The sequence below is a fragment of the Cataglyphis hispanica genome, chromosome 6, assembly GCF_021464435.1.
Source record: "Cataglyphis hispanica isolate Lineage 1 chromosome 6, ULB_Chis1_1.0, whole genome shotgun sequence".
Classification (NCBI taxonomy): domain Eukaryota; kingdom Metazoa; phylum Arthropoda; class Insecta; order Hymenoptera; family Formicidae; genus Cataglyphis; species Cataglyphis hispanica.
In genome coordinates, this window is record NC_065959.1 from 4,333,717 (window position 1) to 4,347,500 (window position 13,784).

Below are 13,784 nucleotides of genomic sequence, written 5' to 3' on the forward strand. Positions count from 1 at the left end.
TATATATATATATATATATATATATATATATATCATATATGCAAATATAATATAATAATACAAATTGTATATCTTTATATATATTTCAGTTAAAGTATACATATAAAACGCATAATTTTATCAAATAATAATACATAGTTTCAAATATTTCTGTCATCAGTCTATTCTCTTCCTGTAGAATATCTTTATAGTACTTTTGAGCAATCATACATATACGTTTTCTTACGTGAAATAATTACGAGGTATATGATCAGTCTAATATGTGTAGAATTTAAAATCTATATATAAAAATGAAATCACTCAAGAATAAGAATATTTATTCTTATTTTGAAAGTGATCCTACTGTATTGTATTATATTGTATTTTTTCTGATTTATTATGTAATATATTATACAATATATGTATAAAAAAATATTCTTTCTCTCTCACTCTTTCTTCGTATTGTGATAAAAATATTTGCTTGTGTATTTGCACGAGTTTCCACTGGAAGAATAATTATAGAAAATATTTTTGAAATTTATTTTTTAATTCATAACACAAAAAAAATATGTGTTTTATATTTTCATTGAAATAATGTATAAAAGTTATCAATATTCTTATAAAATTAACATGTTTCGTCTTCTTTGGTATAATACATAGAATCCAAAAAACATCTTGTAAAATCACCAACCACACTTCTATCCGGAATGCTTTGACTCATACCGTACATTGCCAACTGAAAAATATTACATCACACAATCAGCATCTCATAGAAAAAAATCTATTGATAAATTTTATTAAATTTTGTTAAATATTACCTTTCCTTCCACTAAAGTATCTTGGGTTTCCAAAATCGTGTTCAGTTCAGACTTAATGTCCTTTAAGAATTGATCAGCCACTCCTGGTTGAGTGTGCATATGTGTGACACATATGTGTATACCACAAGGGAATTGTAGCGTGTTCAAGTTCCAGCCTTTGGCACTAAGAGCTTCCGATAGTCGGTAAATGTGAAATTTGTGGGAGCCTATTGCAATAACAGATGTGGCTGGTGTACCAAAGACAAAAATTCCATCTATTTCCCTCAAACTATAATTTTTAAAAGAATCGATGTAAATATAACACTGCTATAATATGCCTTGAATTAATCATAGTATAAATCTTGTTCTCTAAATGTGCATACTTTTGTTCAATATATTTTGTAGTTCCTATAATTTTCTTTGTTGATTCCACATAGTCATTGTATCCAAAAAACATTAATGTGGCCCAGCAAGAAGCGATTATGCCACCAGCTCGGGAACCATTTACCGTTGGAGAACCATAAATGCCACCAGGCCAATCTGTGGTTACTGTATATTGGTAGTGACGATACATTTTGTTTCGATATAAAATTATCGAAGATCCTTTTGGTGCATATCCATACTAAAAAATATTATCACATATATTCCTTGTATGCTTTAATTTATGTAGTATTATAAATTTAATTGTCACTCGGTAATATAAAACAGACAAATACTTTGTGGGTATCAGCTGATAAGCTGGTAACACCAGCTAATCTAAAGTCAGATAGCGGAACATCATAGCCAGCATCGGGCATGAAACAAGTGAGAAAACCACCTAGACAGGCATCTACATGAACAGGAATATTATATTTCACACCTAATTCAGAAATTGCTTCAATGTTATCCATTGTTCCATAGGGAAAATTGGGTGCAGATCCTACCAACTATCAAAAATATATAAATTCTAGCAATATGATTTGTAAAATAAGCTTATACGATTATAGCATGTGCCTCACCATTATAGTATTTTTTGTAATTGACTTTCTCATGTGTTGGATAGAAACTGTAAAATTATGCAGATGGACAGGTACAGCACGTATTTTTATGTTTAAAAACTGTGCAGCTTTATCAAATGCTGCATGAGCAGTAACCGGCATCACTATTTCCGGATTTTTGATGCCTTTCACTTCACGAGCATAATCTCTAAATGTTTTACATGCTAATAAAATCGATTCTGTGCCACCTGTAGTCATCTAAAAATGTTGATGAGAGATTATATCTATATTTCTTTTTTTTTATCTTCCTCTTTCTTTCTAATCTGTACAATTTTTATAATTTCAAAAATAATAAAAGCTACTTGCAGTTCCACAAGTTTCTTCGTCTCCATGGAACAAGTGGCAGGCTATTCTAACAACTTCCGCTTCCATTTTACAAACTCCAGGGAAAACATCTGGATGTAACGGGTTAGTGTACGATGCAATTGCATACACGTCTCCCATCAGCTGTTTAAGTTCATTGTTAATTCTATAAACTGCACCAGATACTCGACCTCCTTGCCAATCATAATCACCTAGACAAAAAATTCAGATAAAAATTGAATTAAAGTACATCATCAAGAGAATATATTAAGAGAAAGTTAGTTAAGTTAGTTAAGTTAGTAAAGTTAATGTTTTCATCTTACCTAAATGAATGTACTGGTTCACTAAATTTAATATTTCTTCACTATTTAGTCCTTTTTCAGGAAGATGCACAATAAACAAAGTTTCTTTGAGTCTGCGTACAACATCTTTTTTAAAGTTATTGTTAATATTAACTAATTCTGTATTTATTTTATCACGAACAGAGGGGATATAACGAGCTAATTTGAACAGCTGTTTCTTGCCACGTTCCAAGAGATCTACATTATCAAAATACATAATGAGTTCTGTAAAACTATGATAACACACAAAATATAATTATAAATATACACACATATATATATATATATATATATATTTATTTATTTATTTATTTAACATTTTATAATACTTTTATCTTGGCAGAAGATGAAGTTCCACAACCATACTGTAACAAGTGTAGCTGTACTTGTCATTGTTACTATCTGCCATGGTTCCTTGTTTTGAAATACATTATTTATAACTCCTGGTATAGCATCCACATAGAGACGCATTTTTCCTTAAAAAAAAATAATATATATTCTATTAAAATTATATATATATATATATATATATATATATATATATATATATATAACTGTACATCTCATATATTACACGCATATGCGTTGATTGTACAGTACGAGATCTGTCATTCATTCATTCATTCTTTTATGTGCATTGAAATGAGAGGAGGGAGCACTTCACTTATGATCCGATATCGTTTAAATAATCGTTTAAATAATTTTACGCTTACCTGAATTCACAATCGGCTATTATTAATAGCACAAAGATTTTTAATTAAATAGAATGACTCGGCACTACTCACGTTTTCAGATCACGTACTGACCGATCTTGTTGAATGAGGACAATGCTTATCTAAACTCGACCAATCCAACGTCGATTAGACGACTACGAGATACTGATAGTCTCTCTAACGGAAAGTCTGCACTTGAAAGAGAATTTGGTATCTGCTGCCCTCTCGGCAATATATATATATATATATATATATATATATATATATATATATATATATATATATACATATAGTCAAGAAGAGTATTTTTTTCTTACAGAGAAATATTAAAATATAATATGATAAAAACATGATAATATATATATATATATATATATATATATATATATATATATATATATATGTTTAAGCGAAAAATGGAAAAGTCATTGCAAAATTAATACCGGGCATAAATTTAGTGAATACTTGACAAAGTAATACTTCAAAAGTAAAAAAGATTTATACGATGACGTAGAATATATATATGCGAAATCAGTCTTATCTCGGGTATTTGTTTTTATCTGCAGATCTTTTTGCGAATGCCGATATCTTGTAAATATGTCTTACGAAAAAATATTGCTTTTGTCATTGGAGATAGTACATAACACAGCTCGATAAAAAACTCAAGAGAGAGAAATAAACATTCCTTGTAATTTTTTTTAATAAATACGATTTCAGTTTCATCAAATTAATTATTTTATATTAATTGTTATGCATTTCAACTCTTTCAAAGAGAGAGAGAGAGAGAGAGAGAGAGAGAGAGAGAGAGAATTTGTTATATCAATAATATCATATATATATTTAGTTAATAAAAAAAATTCATGTTATATATAGGGTCTATTGTGGAAAAGTTGCGAATTAGATTATTAAGATTAATCAAATATTTTTTAATTATGTTTATTCAAATTTACAAGGTTTTTTTTTAATCGCTGAATATATATATGATCGTGATGTCACAAAATAAAAAAAATTATAGCTGGCAGAGTCAATGTGACAAATGTCAAAATTAAAAATGTTAAAATTTTTGCAAAAACATATATGTACACGCATCATTTATCTTTTTAAGTATACATTATATATATATATATATATATATATATATATATATATATATATATTTTTTTTTTTTTTTTAAATTTATATTCAGCGATCCGAAACATCCTTATAAGATTCAATAAACATAATCTAATTCTTTTCAGTAATAGACGCTATAACTATGAAAATTCTATTAACCATACTCGACACAACAATTTCTTTTAAAAAGTCCTAACAATATACTTTATCTTGATTATAAGAAAAAAAAGTTCTTTTCATGCATTATACATCATATTTTGCAAACCGCCTTAATCGCAGATTTTCCAATGGAACAACTTGAAAGTCGGAATCGTGTATATAGTGTTCGGCGTTAAAAAATTATAGAAAGTGATCATTTTCTTCTTTTGTGTTTGAACAAAAAGTTATTTTTTGTTGAACTACGCAATGTGTGATGGATAGAGAAATTTAATCATTATTAGAGGAAGCGTAAATCATATATCATATGTACATCTACGTTTTTACGCGTAGTATTTCCTTTTTTATTTACAAATAGTCTCGCGATAATGTATTCAGTAACAAAATTACATTGCACATATACAGAATTATCATTATAGCACTAAGGCAAGAATTAAATTAACAATATACGTCATCCGTACGAGAAAAATCGTGTTTCCGGATACAATGGATAAAATCGTTTTTTTTTTTCTTATGATATATTCAGTCGTAAAATTTACATATAGCATTTCTTTTTCTTTTTCTTTAAGCACGATTCTTTTTATAACACTAGCATTAAGATAAAGAAAAAAAACGAAGCATCAAACGTAAGGAGTTAACGTATCAAGGATTATAATTTTAGCTAGGCCGAACATTTTGGAGCTCAGTCACGTGTTAAGTGTACGCCTGTCGCGAAAGATGAATGAAATAAATTGGGAATCGTAGTAAAGATTCAGATTTTGCGCAGTTACGCGAATTCTGAATCGTTGCGCCTTTTCCTACATTCTTGGAAAATGCGTGGCCTAAATGTGCAAATATATGCGTGAAATATGCGTGAGAATATAATAAGCCTTTTATCCAAGATGCGGGGATTTTCGAGTTATTACGTCGTGTATCTTATGAGGCTCGATGTCGAGTTATTAGTCGAGTATTAATCTCGTTTGTTAAATAGGCGATTTCGATCAAATGCAAATGTAGGCACTCTATTTTTTACAAACCGGCGTTGAAGCGTGACGCGATCTCCTAAGAAATGCGCTCAAAGTTCTCAAAGATTATTACAAAAGAGAAGTATAACGCGTATTTTATTTTACTTTATGTGTACGGATAATCACAGCATCGATTATTTGACTAGAAAATCGTCTTCGCGTTATGCAATATCTTATCCAAGGATCCCAGAATTTACGCGTAGCATCTTTGTTTAAATATTTGATATTGAATGCGGAAAATGCGTAAATGCGCGATTTATTCGCACATTATTCGTAATTCTCGCACAAAATTGCTACTTGCATAAATTCTATACATTCGGGAGGCCTTAAAACACACGATGATGTAACATTATATCCGTTTGCTCCGCGTGACTTAAATCCGCTTTGCTCGGCTGAACGGAAGGATGCAATATTTTTATGCAACAAATGAAATATGTTCGATCGGAATCGGATGACGCGAGATGAGATGTTTAAATGATGTGGTGAGACACGATGAACGGAATACAGAATTATCCTCCAATCGCGTGCACGTTGCAACTTCTGAATACACTTCTGAGATTTCATTTAAACAATCGTCTCTTTTCTCATTCCCTCTTCCCCTTTATTCGAGAAAATATCCATGTACGTGTTGTCAAGCTCTTATTCAATGGTATTCAAAAGTTAGCGGAGTGTGTATATATAAATGCGAGTAACTTTATATCACCCCGTTGTAATTGTATTAAGGAAAACTTTCTATTAAATGCAAAACGCGTGCGCTGAATGAAAGAGAAATCCGCACTCGCGAATATAAAATCCTTCGCTTCATCATTACGAGAAATTCGCAAACTCATATACGATTTAAATATCTGACAAGTATCGGAAAAAAAATTTTCCCCTTTTTCTCCAACAATGTATAAATATATTCGATAGACTTTCGTGATTAAATTTTCCGAATCATCGCTGCACGAGTTCGCGATTCTCGTCGCGATGTCACGTTTAAAATAGCGTTCGACGTTGATTACTTGCTGCGGATTATGAACAAGAGTGTGGAGTAATATGTAGGGACGACTAGAAAACCGATCAATCTATCTTTCAGCATTTCGACGATCAGTGCGAATGTCCGGCGAAAGTTTTTAAAACTATACGCTAATGGATGAGATCCGTCTCGAACGGATACTGGATGCGAATGTAGATTCGAAACATGCGACTCGCGGTGTAAAAAAGGCATCTGAATCCGGATTAACGCCGTTAATTAACGGGATAGCGATGCTCCGAATTACCGTAATGGATGTGAAAAAATATGATCTTATGAGACGTTACATGATTTAAGATCCAGGCGATTAAGAGCAAAGAGGAGCATCAAGAAACAATTCTTCATCGCGCGAATCGAACAGATTGCGAGGAGGAATTTTGACTTCTATAATCGTCATCAAAATATTTGCGTGCTCGGCGAATTTTTTGTCGACGAAGCGAGCACCAGGTGACGGTGCGACTTCGATCGTAGATTTATTTCGCGATGCATAAACACTCGCTCGTGCATATACATTCGGTTCATACTTTCGCTCTGATCTTTCGATATCTCGCTCTCTCCTTAGGATTAGTCTGCCCCGTTATCTTATTAATGGCGAAGACAGGCCGGACGTCAAACGTTACGTTACAATCGTTATTCTTATTGTTATTAATATTAGTGTTATCGTTACAATTATTATCGTTATTTTTACCATACGCGTTAAGAAACATTTAATTGAACAACATGAAACACTCGCCCGTGCGCATGCGAGAATCTGTCAATATATAATATATATTTATATATATTTATATAAAATTCGAATTCACACACTCGGCAAAAATGAACGAGATAAATCGTCAACAGCGTCACTAAACTCCAACGTGTCGCATAAACTATACCAAATGAGCGCTCGAAGTTGGGAGAAACGAAATATTTTGGACGGTACGACGAAGAAGCATTCAACAAAACATAGCTGCCGACACAAAATCTTTGTGTTCCACTCAAATTCAAATCGCTCGCAACTGCACTCGCGAAAATTAGCGTACATTCTTCACTGCGCATCGTCCTTGAAATATGCGATTCGTCCACATCTCGACTGACGATCTTCTCGTCCTGGCTATAGGATCCTTTTCACCGCAATAAAATCGACGCTGCAAGTCAGAAATTACTCGCTTGGCTATTATCGTCTGTCAATACGTTATCTCGGACAATTAGTAAATGGAACTCCATGATCTCGATAATTTTAAAGGCCTCGCGCGAGATCTTTTATTTTTTAAGATCGAACTCTCGCGAATTTTCAGACACACGCTCCCAGACACGTATTTCGCAAATCTTTTTCATCAGTTTAAACGTGTCGTAGAGCGATAGTTACTTAAGTCGTTGCGTGACGTTCGCCAGAGCGACGGCGAATGCTTGCAAAGCACTGAATGGATACTGGAAATCCAACGTGTACGCGTTGCCGTCTATTCTTCCGAACTGCATTACCTAAAAAAAATTAACACACAAAAATATTTTATGATTTAATCTTGTAAGACTAAGACCTCTTGAGAGAATATGTCCTTACCTGTCTACCTCTGAATTCGATTTGAAAATTTTTGGCGCTCTCTTGAGTCACTCTGCCGCCGAAATCAAGCTGATACACTTGACTGGATTCGTTCCACATGGGCGCCTTATTGTGCATCACTAGTTGTGCATCGCGCCTTATCGCTTCCGACTTGGAGATTCCCACTCCTCTTTGCTTGAGCTGTAAATATGACACTTACATCTCTCAATATTGTTTTCGCGCGCGTTTTTTCTGGTCCAATACACTGTGCTCATACGAAACATTCTTTTTCGGAAGTCGAAAATATTTTCAATACAAACCTTCTGACGTAATTGAGCCTTCTGAAATGTTTCTAAATCCCGATAACTCGTCGTCGACGAGGTATCATCCTGAAGAAGGCCTTCTTCGTCCGAGCTTTCGCCGCGACTCTTTCGCATTCTTCTGCTCAGCAATGGACTCGACAAGAGTCTTCTACGGATCGGAGAAGCCGATGCCGGTCTCTTGCCTTTCTTAGACGGTGCTGGACTACTCGGCGAACTCCTCGGCAATCTATGTTCATCGAGTGATTACAAATCAAGTTGTAATGATTCGTATGCGCATATATCAATGATATGAATTACCTCGATGATGGTCGAGGAGAAGGAGGTGGCAAGGAATGACTGTCATCGAAATCTCGAAGTCTCGCGGCGAGACCGTCGAGCGATGAGACGAATGATCCGCTTGGGCTTGATCCTCTAAAATACAATCAGCTTTTTTATTATTTGAATTGCATGTAAAAATGGCAGTTTTGCTTTTTATCGAGATAATAATATGATACAAATTTTCCGAATTGATTATACTCACTTGATGGATGCTGCTGCAGCTTGCGGTCGGCTCGGCTTCTCTTCGATATGAGTCTCCTGAATGACATAACCGTTGCTCTCCTCACATTTATCGACGATCTCGTGCGTCGCATTTTTCGACGATTCCGATTCGTCGCATTTAACCGGGCTATCTTCGATAATCTCGGAATTGTTCACTGTCACCGACGTCTCCTCCACATGTCCCGGCAATTGCGGCGGAGAGGCTATTTGCTCGTTGCTCGGAAAGATATCACTAGAATCTAGACTCTTGGACTTGCCGCAATTGCGTAATCTAGGTGGCTTCGAGTTCGGTTGATTCGCGTCGAGTTGTGGCTGAGGCTTGTTCTTTTTTCGCCGTTTCGTCTTTCGCGATACCAATACCAGTCTCTTGTTTGGCGCGTCTCTCCGCAGCATCCGCAATGCCACGTCGCACGGTACAAGTTGAGCATCCACGAGATCCAGATAACCGACGCTGCAACTCCTGACTATCGAGTCATTGGAGCACATTGGACCGATACTGATTACCGTTGAGGTTCTGTGAACACCTCGCGATATCTCAGTATCGCCGCAACTAATATCCTCGTCGCTGAATCGCATCAGATCCTCGTCGAGTTTAACGACACCCGGCGTTCCGACATTTGTCTTGCTGTAACAAACGTGACATTTGGGATCCTTCTGCTTCGCGAAACACTGCGAGCACGACGATCCGAAGCATTGTTCGATGTTTTCCGGAAACTGATAGGAACACGCGGGTGATACTATCCCGTGTATGCCGTTTTTACTAACGAGTAGACCCGCGGCTTGTCCAATCTGAGAAGAGCCATTGTTATTCGACGATGTCGCATTGAAACTCGCTTCGGTATTTTGATTATTTTTACTATGTACAAAACTGTGAGCGCTCTGCGACATTACGGATTGATGGACGGCATGCGGCGTAACATTGCTCGCGCACGCCATGTTATTTAGGCCGTTCAAATATACAGCCGGGGTGCAATCGACATTCTCAAGGCCGTTCGTAACCGGACTCTGGGAAATCGAGTATCGACTGCTCGACGCTTCCGCAGCCTGGCCGTTTTGGATAGAAATGATACTCGCTGAACAAGTGCTCGATATCAATGACTTGTCATCTGACGCGATCTGATTGAATTTGTTGTTCTCGAGCTCCTTCTTCGTTGTCACGCTGGTCTGTTGAACGTCCGCGAGAACGTTCTTCATTCTCTGAATGCTGTTGGCATAATCGGCGCCTGCATTCGACGTCGCTATTAACGTTTGCGTGGGTGCAACCGCGTTTTTCGGTGATTGTAGAGCCGGTACGTCGCAGCATCGCGGCGGATTGTGTCTCGGTGGCGTACGATACGTGTTGGTGGGAGCATTTCTAATGTTTTCGTACAGATTACCCATGTCCTGCAAATCTACATACGGCACATACTCGCTTTCATAGCTCTCAATTTTTCCCAGCGATGTCGGCAACGTTTCCGTCGCCAGGAACTGATTCGACATCTGTGACTTAGGTCGATTCGGATGATTCAAACGAGCGTTGCGAGGTGTCATTGGCGCGATTGGCGGTGGTTGCGCCTCCGGAGTGGCTCGCGAGCTCGATTCCTGATACGATTCCTCTTCGTCCTCGGAGAATAGATTCGGATTGAACGTCGGATCTGGACCTATCGCGACAATTATATTGTGAGTCTTTATAAAAAGAAAAAAAACCAAAATCGCATAATTAGGTGGAATCTACCTGCAGGTAAATCGTCTCGAAGCTCCGTCATTACGAGCGTCATTTGTCTGGGTTGCAAATGCAGCAACGACGTGCGATAAGTCACTTGACCTAGGTTTGCGGGAATGGAGTCTGCCAGACCATGAAACTTGAATTTCGTACCCCAGATGTTCGATGTTACTTCGACCAGTCTCGCGTGCTGCGAACAGAGATACGCTTATACTCGTGTTTTACATCACTTAATATAAATTTGAGAAGAAATATTGTATTACCTCCGGCAAAGTATCTACGTATGCGAGATCATTTAGCTTCTCCTCTCGTTCTATCGCTTCATCGCTCGGTCTCTCGTCCCGCTTCTTTCTGGTTTTTTTCCGGTACCGAGGCGATCCGCATAAATCCGCGGTGTCCTTCTCGGTATCCGAGCCGTCACTATACGATGGACACTGCGACATGTCATCGAACACTTGCAGGGTCTCCTGACTCTGCGGGTCAAATATCACAAACTCTGGTCGGATCTTGCTAGTCCGTCTACCTTTGAGGAGTGGCACGAGACCACCTAAGTATTCTAGATAAAGTGTGTAATATGGCACGGGCTCGATGGCGTGTCTAAGCATAGTGCAATGCAACCGGCTACCTCCGGGTGGTGGTCTCGATACGAAACGTCGCAGTTCCCTCGGTTCCGGTACTAAACATCTGAAAAAAAAACACCCCAAAGATGTAACATTTATACGTGTAACGTCTCTTTTTCGTCGATGGTTTAGTTCGTTTTCGACAGGCAAAGAATTTTGCGAAAGCTCTTTTTTTTACCGTATTGTGTTAGCGAACAGAGCGGCCACCGAAGCTCTTAATCGCGGCGGTAATGGAAGTTGTTGAACATTGGATTCTCTTGTGAGAGCCGCTCTCACCGCTAGTCTCGACAACAGTTGTAACGAGCCCACTCTCCTGTAAGGAACAATACCCACTTGATTATCAGCCCGTTCATCATCACTCCGGTAAAACATTCGAAGAAGAGTCACTTGAACTATTAAGAATTTGCATTTGCAAAAATATTATTACATCGAAATGAGAGATCACCTGGAAACCCAAGCAGCATGGACACGCGCCCCAGTCGCTACGAAAAGTCGCCTATCGTTGTGTCCCCATGTCAATGCCGACACAGGGCACTTGAAGTTGTGAGAGAAAAATCATAAAGATAAATTATTTAGTGTCGCCTTTAGATAGATAGAAGAGAGCGACTTTAGATAAATAGAAAAAGAGAGAAAGAGACAAGGATTTTTTCAAACATACTTGCGTGTACGGAATCTCAGTCGTGTATACGAGAGTGCCATTGACCGAATAGAACTTGAGCAGATTCGTGTACTCCTGCGAACTTCCCGAATGAAGATGTTCGGACTCCTTCGTGCCCGCGATAGCGAGCAGTTTCCTAGAATTGCTCCATTCGGCGTGCAAAGGCGGCTTCAGATTGCTTCGTATCGTGATGGGCGACACGTCATCGAACGATCGTAACATGATGATGTTGCCATCAGCGAGGCAAACGGCTAGGACGTAATTCCGGTCATCTGCGCTTGCACATACATCACAAACATGTGCGTCAATCTTTCGATCGTTATTTTTTTTTCGACACGAGAATCAGCAAATCGCGAAAAGTCGCGATTAATACCTTTCTGAGATCGGTCACATGTTTCATCCTCCTCCATAGTAAACTTTTCGGCGCTCCACGCCATCGACGTGACACCGGCCGCCAATTGTACCTCCGACACCATAGCCCCGTGAACATCCATAACGATTAACTGGCCCGCGGTGGTCCCGAAGTAGACCTTTTGTTGTACATGACAGAGAAAAGGTAAATAATGTCATCTTATTTTTCTTTTATCAGTATCCTATCTATAGATGAAGACATTCTCATCGATGACAAAGAGAAAGCTTTTAACTCGCTACTGGGCCGCTGTCAAAAATGATTGAGTATAATATTGCACTACAATGCCAAGAATGCTTCTATTGGGGAAGAATATATCGTATTTCGCGAGCGCGATTCAAACCCTCGTGTTACTGTATCCTAATCTTCAATGAAAAACGCGAATATTATGGGCGTCGATTGCTTTTTTTCGTCAATTATAACATTCGTGATAAATGAAAAAAAAATTGCGCAAAAAATGAGATAAATATTTTTTTCTCAAACCTGCTGATCATCCGGAGTCCAAATGCCGCATGTTATCGTCGCTTTGTCGTTGAGCATCGACGACCAATACCTTTGACCGGCGACACTCCCAACTAGTACGAAACCATCCTGCAATAAAACATTGCATTCTTCGCAGCTGATACTCTATAAAAACGTGCACGACGCGTTTACGACGAGAGATCGTAAATAAATACATAAACCTCTAAAGTCTTAAAGAGAGCACAACGAGTCTCGCATTGAATGGATCGCTTTGAACTGAATGCCGATACTCTACATCGAAAATAAAATAAATAACCTTGGATTTATCGGAGTCGATTTATTTAACAAAAACAGAAATTATTTTCTTTTCATTCTTTTGTATGTATATACATGTACGTATGTATATATAAATATACATTTGATATCTTGAAAGAAAGAGAAATATTTTTTATTCAATCTTAATAAATCTCACGGTGAGTAATTTTGGCCGATGCTCGTTGTATAAAGCATCTATTTTTGCCGGTAAAACTTTCCCAACGAATACATCTTGATGTTAGTGGGAGAGCTCAGTATCTGAAAGGTATATCCTGAAGGAGAAACCAAGTATCCAAGGTTAATAGTTTTTTAAAATCTTATTATAAGATTTGTTTTATATTAATATCCTCTAACAATAAACGCGGGAATGTCATATAAAGTGTCGCGCGTACGAGAGTGAATTTACGAAACAATATATTTTAAAAAAGTATATAGAATTGCATTCATATAATTCTGTAATACTTTTTTATAGTATATATTTTCTGTGAAATTATATAACTAATAAAACAAAAATCGCGGTTATTGTGTTTGATAAACTTTACATAACAAATATTATAATTTACCCTGTAACATATAAGAGCCATGCGACCGTCGTGGGACCAAGAAAAATGCGTAACAGGTGTGCTTCTGTCGTTGATTAATTCTATGCTCCATCGTCCGTCGTATTTGATCCAAACGAAGATTACACCCGAACTGTCGCACGAAGCTAGTTTTTGATAGGGTTCGTTCCATTTGACGAGTATCACCTGTAATCAGATAAAGTGATTTGTAAGCTGAAGAA

The 13,784-nt window shown here is 37.1% G+C and overlaps 2 protein-coding genes across 4 annotated transcripts in view; both read right to left on the reverse strand.

Annotated features, from left to right (window-relative positions):
• Nucleotides 1–505: 505 nt before the first annotated feature.
• Nucleotides 506–3,366, reverse strand: LOC126850275 (sphingosine-1-phosphate lyase). 2 transcript variants are annotated; one of them, XM_050593101.1, is made up of 9 exons: nucleotides 3,243–3,366; nucleotides 2,787–2,933; nucleotides 2,440–2,655; nucleotides 2,120–2,328; nucleotides 1,775–2,011; nucleotides 1,493–1,702; nucleotides 1,160–1,398; nucleotides 798–1,065; nucleotides 506–715 (listed from the first exon to the last, which is right to left on the reverse strand). In XM_050593101.1, exons 2-9 carry the CDS (start codon nucleotides 2,926–2,928, stop codon nucleotides 605–607), a joined length of 1,632 nt encoding a protein of 543 aa, XP_050449058.1. In that variant the 5' UTR covers nucleotides 2,929–2,933; nucleotides 3,243–3,366; the 3' UTR covers nucleotides 506–604. The 2 variants fall into 2 exon arrangements, with proteins under 2 accessions (XP_050449058.1, XP_050449057.1); XM_050593100.1 differs by having other exon boundaries at nucleotides 3,171–3,347.
• A 1,389-nt stretch (nucleotides 3,367–4,755) lies between these two features.
• The window catches only part of LOC126850227 (tubby-related protein 4), a 23,702-nt gene continuing 14,673 nt past the window's right edge, over nucleotides 4,756–13,784 (reverse strand). The window contains exons 3-15 of one of the 2 annotated variants that reach the window (XM_050592980.1): nucleotides 13,567–13,749; nucleotides 12,710–12,817; nucleotides 12,191–12,347; nucleotides 11,818–12,089; nucleotides 11,605–11,693; nucleotides 11,338–11,472; nucleotides 10,803–11,223; nucleotides 10,552–10,729; nucleotides 8,818–10,477; nucleotides 8,595–8,708; nucleotides 8,295–8,523; nucleotides 7,996–8,175; nucleotides 4,756–7,916 (exon numbers count right to left, since the gene is read on the reverse strand). In XM_050592980.1, the coding sequence (XP_050448937.1) occupies nucleotides 7,800–7,916; nucleotides 7,996–8,175; nucleotides 8,295–8,523; nucleotides 8,595–8,708; nucleotides 8,818–10,477; nucleotides 10,552–10,729; nucleotides 10,803–11,223; nucleotides 11,338–11,472; nucleotides 11,605–11,693; nucleotides 11,818–12,089; nucleotides 12,191–12,347; nucleotides 12,710–12,817; nucleotides 13,567–13,749 (3,843 nt within the window). In that variant the 3' untranslated portion in view covers nucleotides 4,756–7,799. Of the gene's footprint in view, nucleotides 7,917–7,995; nucleotides 8,176–8,294; nucleotides 8,524–8,594; nucleotides 8,709–8,817; nucleotides 10,478–10,551; nucleotides 10,730–10,802; nucleotides 11,224–11,337; nucleotides 11,473–11,604; nucleotides 11,694–11,817; nucleotides 12,095–12,190; nucleotides 12,348–12,709; nucleotides 12,818–13,566; nucleotides 13,750–13,784 lie in introns of those variants that run through there. The other variant, XM_050592981.1, reaches the window with a different exon arrangement.